The sequence below is a fragment of the Rhamphochromis longiceps genome, linkage group LG15 (assembly GCF_057381845.1).
Source record: "Rhamphochromis longiceps isolate RC_006_pf linkage group LG15, R_longiceps_female_GT1.1, whole genome shotgun sequence".
In the NCBI taxonomy this organism is placed as follows: Eukaryota; Metazoa; Chordata; class Actinopteri; order Cichliformes; family Cichlidae; genus Rhamphochromis; species Rhamphochromis longiceps.
Window position 1 is genome coordinate 41,049,058 of NC_140571.1, and position 11,320 is coordinate 41,060,377.

At 40.1% G+C, this 11,320-nt stretch overlaps 1 protein-coding gene across 1 annotated transcript; it reads left to right on the forward strand.

Moving 5' to 3' along the window:
- Positions 1–3,512: 3,512 nt before the first annotated feature.
- Positions 3,513–5,514, forward strand: fam43a (family with sequence similarity 43 member A). Its single transcript, XM_085383067.1, has 2 exons — positions 3,513–3,586; positions 3,704–5,514. Coding segments are annotated over exons 1-2 (1,071 nt in total). The 5' UTR covers positions 3,513–3,585; the 3' UTR covers positions 4,774–5,514.
- Positions 5,515–11,320: the final 5,806 nt, after the last annotated feature.

Here is an 11,320-nt window from a genome sequence, read left to right on the forward strand (position 1 = left end):
GTGGAGTGCTTTAACAGCTTTTTTGTAAATGTGGGACCGGAGCTGGCTACAACAATTCCAAAAAGTAATCACAGCGAAATGTCACTGATAGAAATAAATTCAAAGACTATGTTCTTGTCGGGAGTTACTGAATTAGATATTTTAGATGTAGTTAACAACTGTAAGAACAAGACCTCTACTGATTGTTTTGGTATAGATATGACATTAGTTAAACGAATCATACATAGCATTGCCAGACCTCTAGCTTATATATGTAATTTATCATTTCAAACGGGGAAATGCCCAAAGAAAATGAAAATAGCTAAAGTTATACCCATATATAAAAGTGGAAACAAACACATCTTCACTAACTATCGACCAGTGTCCCTGCTCCCACAGTTTTCTAAAATATTAGAAAAACTTTATAATAATAGACTAGGTAAATTTATTGACAAACATAAACTAATCAATGAAAGTCAGTACGGATTTAGGACAGGGAGGTCAACTTCAATGGCTATCATTGATGCAATAGAAGAGATAACCAACAGTCTGGATAGAAAAAGACATGCAGCAGGGATATTTATTGACTTGAAGAAAGCATTTGATACGATTAATCATAGCAGATTATTTAAAAAATTAGACAGATATGGTATTAGGGGAGTGGCCTTGAAATGGATCCAAAGTTATTTGACTGAGAGACAGCAGTATGTGAAGATGGGCGAATTTGAATCGGGGTATTTGGGCATTAGCTGTGGAGTGCCACAAGGATCAGTTCTGGGACCAACTCTATTTAATCTTTATATAAACGACATATTTAATGTATCAAAGTTATTAAAATTAGTTATATTTGCTGACGACACCAATATTTTTTATTCTAACGACGACCATAGTGACCTAGTACTTAACATTAACAATGAGTTAAGGAAATTAAAAATATGGATGGATGTTAACAAATTATCTATAAATTTGAGCAAAACCAAGGTAATGTTCTTTGGGAATTACAATGTAAATGAAGATACTGTGATAAAAATAGATGGTGTAGTCATAGATGTAGTATCAGAAATAAAATTCTTGGGAGTAATGATTGATAGCAAATTATGCTGGAAATCACACATCAGACATATACAAAATAAAGTGTCCAAAAGTATCTCAATCATAAATAGAGCCAAGTTCTTCTTAAACTGCCATGCAATGTTTTTGTTATACTGTGTACTAGCCCTACCATACTTGACTTATTGTGTAGAGGTGTGGGGCAATAATTACAAAAGTTCTCTGCATCACCTGGCTATACTACAAAAATGTGCTATAAGAATAATGTATAAGGTAGGATATTATAGTCACACTAATATTTTGTTTTTGCAGTCAAAACTATTAAAATTGATTGATCTAGTTGAATTCTCAACTGCTCAACTCCTATATAAGGCAAATAAGGGTATACTGCCAGAAAATATCCAAAAGCTCTTTACACATAAAGAAGGAGGTTACAATTTGAGGGGATGTAGTAACTTTAAAAGGCAGATAGTTAGAACTACCAGGAAAGGTTTGTGTGTGTCTGTGTGTGGAGTGAAACTTTGGAACAGAATGGATGTAGAGCTCAAGCAATGTCCAAATATTCATCTGTTTAAATCGAGGTACAAAAAATGTATATTGTCAAGGTACAAAGAGGAATCGAGTGTGTGATTGTTTATCCATGATAGTAAATAATAATATATTCTTTGTATTATTTCTTTCTTTTTTCTTTGTTTATATATAGAATGTTAACAACAAATACTTATATAAACAATTATTTTGTAGAGTTGAAATGGACACTGTTGATATTGTCTTACGCTGTTGTTATTACTGTTATCTCCATTATTAGGAAACAGTAGACCAGAATTAATTCTTAAAAGTAAAATTGGTCTTGGTCTTTTGCCAGCATGGCAAACTAGATCAATCTGCTGGGACATCTGATTTGAGGACAATCACTTGCTTTTCCAAAGGACACTGACAACCAGACATTAGATGCCACAGCCCTGGCCCACGGTATCCCCCCCCTCTCTCCCCCCCATGCATGCGGTGGGCCTTCTGTAGTAAGAGAGCAGCTTAATGAAGGTGACAAGGTGAAAACAGGAGGACTGATGTGCCGGTGCTGTGAGGGCATGTATAACACCACCTACCCAAGTGTTGAATATAAGGAGGCTTTGAAGAATCTACAATAATTGTGTGTTGTTTGTACATGAATCACAATGTGTTACTTCAGAGGTGTGATGTTTTCAAGGTTTTTAAATAAAAATCAGCTTTCTTTTTAATTGCTATTAACTGACAGTCAGATAACCAGCTTTTAAAAACATATTCATAAACACTTTGCAGTCAACAAAATTTGCACAGAGGTTATAGATGAAATAAAAGTATCACGTGTGTTCTAGGTGTGTTTATAACTCTGTTATTGTACATATTCTGTGTTATACATCATAATCATTCCAGTCTTTATTTTTTTTACTGTTTTAATCTTTATAAAACTGTTATTTATTTATTTATTTTTGTGATTTCTGCTGTCCTATTGGTCTGGTCTCTCTTGAACATCTGAGAATGTGATATTCATAGTAAAAGAATTTAAGTTTACTGCCAAAAAATGATTGCACTTCATAACAGAAATGTGCTAACTGGCTTGAAATAGATTGAAACTGTTATGAGATTGCTTCAGGGAGCAGACATGACACCGTCTTTTAGGTTTCGCCATCACTTTGTATCATGCCATTGACTGAGGTGAGCAGATGAAAGAAGAAGAAGAGCAAAAACGTCAGTGTGTATTTGTGCTATGTTTTACAAAATAGCAAAATACATGAATAAAAGTAAAACATAAATCTCCTTCCATACACCAAAAAACAAATCGCACTTCCGAACAGAGCCAAAAGGGGGCAGCATGTAACAGACGTTTTAAAGAGACTTGATGTGACTCAAACTAACCTGGACCTGACAAATCCTAAACGCCGCTGTCCTCTATGAGACTCTTAATTATGGGTTAATCCATCAATTTAAACATACATTGCAAACAAATTCAAAAGTTGAGGAACAGGTTTTTTAAACTTAAGAAATTCCAGAAAGAAAAAAAAAAACAAGTCACGGGACAATAAATAATATGCGGATTTGTTTCTTTCCATTCAGTTGACATTTTATAACAGAACAATGTATTTATATCTTCACTTTACATTCATATATTCCTCCAGGAATTTCCAGGAATGCTTTTCACTCTTCTTTAATGCAAAAATGAAGCTGTAGTTTATACTAACAGACGACTCTTAAACCGAGTTTTATAGAGCTCTGTTATTAAATGTTGCATAATTGTTGAGTATAACTTAGATATCTATAGATGTTTGCGCTTATTTATAATCATTCGTGTTTTAGCACAAGAAACCAAGAAACCACGAGAAAAGAAGAACAGTTTACACTAACAGGAACTGTATCTTTTCACTTGGTTCAGTCCCCCCTACAGTCATGCTGAAATGGTTTGCCCTTGCATATAAACGGTGAATCTCGTGCTGTCACAGCAGATTGTACTCAGCACTACAATGACATAAAACGGGAATGCTGCGATGGACAGGAGCACTTCAGAGGATGGACAGATGAAGTACGGTGTCTTTGCGTTTAGTTCACGTAGAGTAGCTCACACATGAGCTGACAGGCAGTAGAACGCTTCTAGGATTTAGTAGTAATTAAAAAAAAGTTGTTCTCCTTTCTCTCTCAGTGCTGCTGTTGACTGGAAACAGCAGTAAGATGCTGCCTTGGAAGAAGAATAAGTTCGACCTGATTGAGGAAGACAAGCAGTCCAAGCAGAAGGGCTATGCGGTGAGTCTCAACTACTCGGCGCTCACCTCCTTCGCCAAGTCCTGCCCCGAGAGCGCACTCAACAGGGTGGGCAGCATGTTCAAGTCAAAGAGGAAAAAGCTGAAGATCACCAGCGAAGATCCCACGTACACGGTGCTTTACCTGGGGAACGCTACCACGATCCAGTCCAAAGGAGACGGCTGCACGGACGTAGCGGTGAGCAAGATCTGGGGCAAAAGCGAGATGGGCAAGAACGGCACTAAGATGAGGCTGACCATCAGCTCCCAGGGCATCCGCATGGTGCATGTGGATGACAAGGCCAGGAGACCGGGACACTTGTACTTGCTGCACCGGATAACCTACTGCGTCGCGGACCCGCGGCTACCCAAGATTTTCGCTTGGATTTACAGGCACGAGATGAAGCACAAGGCCGTAATGCTGCGCTGCCACGCAGTGCTGGTGTCCAAGCCGGAGAAGGCAAAAGCCATGGCGCTGCTGCTGTACCAGACCTCGGCAACAGCCCTGGCTGAGTTTAAAAGACTAAAGCGGAGGGACGATGCCAGGCACCAGCAGCAGCAGCTCATAGGGGAACAAACCATCCCCTTGGTGCCTCTCAGGAAGCTGCTGAACGGACAGTGCTACTACAAACCCCCGGTGGAGCGCAGCCGGAGTGCACCAAAATTGGGCTCTATCACGGAGGACTTGGTGGGGGAGGAAGAGGAGGAGAAAGCAATGCACTTTGAGTGTGAGGACATTCTGGACACGGACAATGATTGTGTTGCCAATGGCAAACAAGAGTTGACTCAAATTATTAATGACTTGGGAGAGATGAGCATAGGAAACGACGTGCAGACGCTGAAAGCTGACCTCAGAGTCACCAGACTCCTCTCTGGTGAGAGCACAGGGAGCGAATCCTCTATAGAAAGCAACCAGGAGCCGCCACCACTAATCAATGGCTTTGATGAGGTAAAGGTGCAAGAAACTGCCTAAAAAACTTTGCGCATTTCTGGGCACCTGTAGCGCACCGTTCTGTTGAGCCACGATGTCTCCTTGAGAAACAGTTACAAAGTGCTTGTTTGACATGTGCCACTGAGACTAATAATTGAGAAGACATAAACGTAATTTGGGGGCAAAACAGACAGACAGTTAGGCTACTGAACTAAGTTAAAAGATTGTGTAAACAAAGAAAAAAAAAGGCATACCCATTTGAGAGACAACTTTAATGGCAAATTCCCAGCGCGCCTCAGGGCGCACGGCACTAATTCCATCTCTTTTGTTTAAGAGGATTTGCTGTAGCATCGAGCTTGTTTACTTGACGTTTTTTTTCCTCACTTGAAAATGTCATGTTTCTTCTGTAACATGCTCCAATCATCAAGATCCAGAAGCTCCCAAACATTCCTTAAAAAGCATTTACAAAAGCAGATTTGTTTTCCATCAGGCTTCCTTTACAATCCCCATCAGGGCGCCTGCTCGTCACCTTTTTATTTCTGCACTGTTGCGACTTCATTGAAGTATTATTTTGACTACCATGTACATACGTTTGCTGGTATGTTGTCTGAAACATAAGTGTCTTATCTTTGCTGTGCAAAAGAAAAAAATACCTTTTATGTATTAAGATGTAAAGTAAGATGTTTTAAGTATAAATATGTTATTTTTTAAAATATAAATATATATGTGGTTTGTTATGTGAAATTCAAAGAATTAGCAATAAAAAAGGAATTAAATGAATGTTTTATGTGAATTAATGCTGAAATACAAGTAGGACATCTTTTCTTTCAGCACTGTCTGATATGAGCGGGTTTACCTTGGGAGGCTCAAAATGAGGTCAGATTTGCACTGCTGAATAAAAGTCACATGGAGGCTTAAAAAGCACAACCCTAAACTTCACATCAATATTATCTGTTACCACCAAGCTATTGGTGTGACTGTAAATGGGTATTTCATTTAATAGCCTTGAATTGATCTTTATCCCCGACCACCACCACCTTTTTTTTTTTTTTTCTTTTTTCCCAAATTGCTTTCAGGCTGTTGAAGTTATTTAGTTAAGGTACTGAAGGCCCATTCATTGTAGCTGGCCTCAGGGAAGGCAGGCCACACATACAGACGTCACCGGTAGCACAAGCTGTGAGAACATCACATGGCAGAAGTAGCACCAGAAGTTCTTCAGCAGCATATTCTAGCTGGTATTTACTTTTACATCAGTTTGCCTTTATTGAGCGACAACAGATAGAATTCAGAGCATTACAGATTTATATGCTGCAATATGTGACGGGTATATAGACTCATGCGTTTGAGTCACCCGGTTCATTTCATTCATATTTGCTCAGCTCACTAAAATCAGATAATCTACATTGTTCCTTTGGTGTGTTGCTAAAGTGTCACCTAAATCAAAGTGTGACTGATAAAAAGATGGAGTCACATCTTTTTCTTAAAGGCACAGCACTCAGCCTAACATGTAACACTCACAGAAGCAAAGACACAAAATCACCTGATGTGATCTGTGGTCAGCGAAGGATATGACTGGGCCAGCAGTTCTAAATGTGGAAGATGTGTTACTAAATATCACCGTCACTTTCATTTTAGAGACAGCAGCAGGCCCACGCTGATGCCACACAGCTCTTCCCAGTGTTAGCCAGATCGGCATATAAACTCAGAAGCACAGATACTGATGCACGGATGCCATCGGTATTGAGGGCCTGCATGTGAGGGTGAACACTCTAGTCCCATGGAGCATGCTCTGGAGGAACAGCTCTCCATTCTCACTAATGACACTGGTACTGTTAGCGAACACAAACGGGACAGAGTGAGACACGAGGAGCAAAAACCCAAGCTCTCCGTGGTATAGAGGTGGTCGATTGTCATATGGACAGATAGGAACATACAGATGAAAAACAAATAAAGGAAGAAAGAGAGAACTGCTTCGTGTATTTCCGTCAGTGGTTGGTGAGTCATAAAACAAGCTTTCCAGTGTCTCATTATAAATTGATGTGCTTTCAGGGGACACAAATACACACACACACTAAATTGAGACTGTGGGTGCTTTATTTGTGGTCTGTGAAACGGTGAAATAGGAACAGAGTACAGAAACCCATATAGTTAGTTTCTCTTCCTCATGCAATCTGATGGGCTGCTTGCACCAGCTGCACTCTCATGGAAATCACCTGTTACTCTGCAAAGACACAATGACATCATGTGCCCAGCGTCATGTAATTAGAGAAGACGCAGCGTTGTGACCACAGAAACACACGAGACGGAGCAAAAGGCCATTTGTCTGACGCTCCTGCCTTTTGCAGCTGCTTAGTCTGCTTATGGATGTCTGGATGTTTCTCTCTGACCTACATTCTCACACAACCATTCTTGTGTTCCATCTCTCTTATAGCAGTTGTGCTCCCCGAATCTCCCAGGTTACCTGGAAATCAGCCACTTGTGAAGCCAGCCCTTCCGCACAATTAAAGGCTTGAGAGTCTTTGTTCACAGCAAGAGGTTGTAGGACACGTTTCACACTGCCAAGGGAGAAAGCTGAGCTTCTGATTGTTTAGAGGAGAGCTAGCAAAAAAGTCTTCTTCATGTTCACTTGCCACTTTTTTCCTTTGAACAAGCACTCAGGTGTTTGACCTACCAACTATTATTATTATTATCGTTATTATGAGATGCTGAGAGTAAATGTGATGTCCACATATGAGGATGCAGGGTCTCAGTAGATTAATGGCTGCTGTTCTTTTCACACGTTACAATATGCAAACATGTATACTGTAATGTGCAGATTTTATTATAATAGTATAAACAGAAGAAAATGGAGGCATGGACTGATGTTCTTTTTTGGACAGATGATTATAATAATTGAAATGTCATTACTCTGTCTCAGGCAGTTAAAGACAGTTTAACATAACTATCTCAATTCACTGATTCATTTTTGTTTAACCAAGAATTAATAGCGGGGAGGTTAACGCATTTGCCTAACAAGGAAAAGATCCCTGGTTTGAGCCCGGGAGGAGATATAAATCTCTTTGGGAATGCACCAGGGATAAAACAAATCTTGAACAAATCAAATGTGTAGAGCTACCTGCTGTGTTGACCCTGTGTGAATAACAGAGCAGCCGAAATTAGCTGCCTTCTAATCAGAAAGTAGAGATAGAGCACCTCTCTTGAATCCTGGGTGTCCTCAAGATAAGCAGCATGAACCTGACGTGCCCTTCGATAGTGGGGGAAGCAGGATTCTCAGTGGAAACCAGCACAAGCAGATAGAGACCATGCAAACATACAGCCTGTCTGCGGTCAATCCCCAAACTCTCTGTGGGGGACCAGTGTTAACCACTCATATCTGCGACCAAAATGACCAAAAAAAAAGAGCCTTTTTAAGGCTGCAGCCTGCAATCATTATCTCAGTAAGTGTAATAGGATACTGGAATATTAGTTACAAATACCCCAAAAGTAATCAAATTGTTTGATTTGAATGGTGAATGGTACAAAATAGAAAAACATCCCATTTATTATCACACAAAACAAAGAAAGTTAAATTTTTAGAAGTACAAGGTCATTGTAATTTAAATAGTTCCAATAATCTAAATAATTTTTTTTGTCAATCAACTGTTTGAATAATAGACTTATCAACAATTTATTGTCTGAAGTATTCATCTTATTTACTCAAGTGAAATCAGATTTCCTCATTATAATATCAGTTTTTTGCAAGTCTGCATCAGAGTATAATTTGAGTAAAAGTATGAAACAATTAACAGATGATTTTTAGTATAAAAGACAAGAATGCATCCCACAAGAGGGAACCTTACATGTGTTATATTACTGTAAATTATACACAGTTTATACAATTATTATCACTGATGTGAAGCTGTGGAGCTATTCGTAGCTATACTATGCATTGTTAGGTGGTTTAATCTTATTTTATAAACCCAGATTTAGTTTTGTGCATAAAGTAAATGCAATGCCATGTAGCACAGTGAAAAGCACATCATTATTTCTGACAGCAGAACCACAAAGTAGCACAAAACTTCCAAATATCTGACTAAAGTTGTTTTCCAGCACTGTATCCAGAAGTGACTCACAGGGTTCAGTGGGTGCATGACATGTATTGCTCTCTGCAGCGGTAGAGTCAGCACATGAAAGCCCTTCATCAAAATTGATCACTCTATAATTTACTGGGATAATGCAGTGCGTGTATAATATAATTTAATGTTTACACCTTTACCCCCAGCTACTCGCAGACAAATAATAAATGGATCTGGCAGTTTGGGTCTGCATTGAAACACACACAGAAGAGCAGAGCTTCCCAATTATCTGCTATTTGAATGGCACCGCAGGCCATCCCTGTACCAGATCACCACCGATGCCAGACCGCCACACGGCTTAATTTTGAACCACGCTACAAAATCCATTCATCTATAATGCATGAGAAGAGCTGGGAAAGCATCAGCGCTGTTAGATAGTGGGCCTGGATCTGATTACACCAGCGGCGTGAGAGACGTCAGACGGGTTGAATCAGAGCGCAGAGCCATGCTGACCTTTGCTTGCTGGTGGAAACACATGAACGACATCTCAAGTTTTTGCGGCAGGGAGGAACATGAGCCGTCATGCCCACAGCTCATTTTTAGCTGTTGCATGTAGACTGTATCTAAGAACTGCAGGCAAGAGACAGGGATCTGGATGCATGAGATTACTATTTGTAGTACAAGGGTGTATAATTATCACACTCTTCAATTACAGCAACCACTACTGAAGGTCAGGATGAGCACAACATAAAATTAGGTGCAGTGGGCACTGAGGCAGAGTTGTGGCAAACTTTGTTGGTCTGTTTTTGGACAAGATGTGTTTTGACTGCCGTATTTACAGGTAGACAATGTCAGATAGAGTCAGTGTCCAATTGCATCCATGGCATGTGCAGGATGATGGCTGAGTGTGTTAGAAAGGTAGACACAGATAGACAACAACAGAGAAAGAAATCTACTGTCATGATATTGTCATATCTCATTAGTTTGACTCTGATAGCAACCCTCCAGGAGCTGTTTAGATGTGTGTGCCTATGCATGCAAGTTAACCCAGTGAGTTAGCACTTTTTGGTCTTTGCCCAATTTACAAATGCTTTATGTTTTGACTTAGTGTAGAAGGGGCAAAGACAGATATGCTTTAATAAATATTTGAGAACCTGGATGCATTATAGTGTGTTTGGATTATATAGCCCAAGATGAAGCACTTACACTAAAGCTCATCCAGCTGCAGATAACAGCTGATCTCAAAATCATTCCACATCAGCTGAATGCTCAGCAAAATATGCAAATATCCGATTATCTGAGATTAACTTGATAGCTGTGCTGTTTAAGATCCTTAGCCTACCTACAGTTACTGTCTCGGCAAGCTGCTTTGCAACCCACGTCCACTGCAGCTCCTCCTTTACACACTGCCTGACTTGATTGTAGTCTTAAATAGCTGCTCTGTTCTGCAGAGGGGTCTTGCTGCTTTTCTCCCCAGCTTAAACTTGTTAGATATTCATGTGCAAATTACCAAATCAAACCCATACAAGCGTCACAAATGGAAAGAATCTTCTTTTGACTAAAGTCAATGACTGAACTTAGAGTTTAGTGCAAACCAGAGGCTGCAAGCCAATACTTTGGCACAGTGGAAATGCAGATATGTCCAATAAATCCAGCTTGCAGGCAGAAAGGGCATTTGAGGATGGCGGGAATCTTGGTGTGGGTATTGTTGTCATATTTGTGAAACACTGTGTAGGAATGGTGATCTCAGTTGTATAGTTGGATACTTGGTGGTAAACACTGTTTGCACGGGAGAAAAGATTTTGCGTGACTCATTTATTTCTCTGAGAAACGATCTTAACCGCTCCATCCTTTGCTCACCACATGCACTGCTGCAGGTACTATTATTTCATCTGCACCCTGTCATTCAGCCTCAGATAAGATTCCAGCTTACAGTTTCCTCTGTGAATTGTACATGCTCAGTGTCTCGCATGACACTTCCCAGTTGGTCTCCATACAGTCTGATCATGTAATGACCCGTGTCTGTATCTATGCACCGAGCCCCAGGAGGCCTTGAAACTCTAGATCTCGCAGTGTCCCATTCAGCCACCGCTGCTCTTGTTTTCCACTTGCTCCAACACAAAGGCTCTGCCCCTGGAGAGCCACAGATTTCAGCAGGGTTATTTTGGTCTTTCCGTTCACAGGGAGGAAATGGAATAATAACAGAGGACAGGGAGAAAAAAAATCACGGGGTGACCCTCAGACAGGCGCGCTGTCAGAGCAGAAAATCAGAATCCAGTATGAGATTTGTGAGTGTTTTGGGTGTTTTAATGAGATACACATCAGTGTGGTTTGTGTGGAGGGAGGTACATCTACCCCCCACTGAACTCTTGCTTTCCTCTTCTTTTATGTTCACTGAACAAAGAGGATGGTGAGTAGGTTTTGCAAAACTTTATTCACCAGATACTGCAGACGATTTTTCAGGTCTCTCCAAATATGAGGAAACTATGGTGAAATCCACATGGGTAGTTTTCCTGTTTCAGATCCAAGCAGGA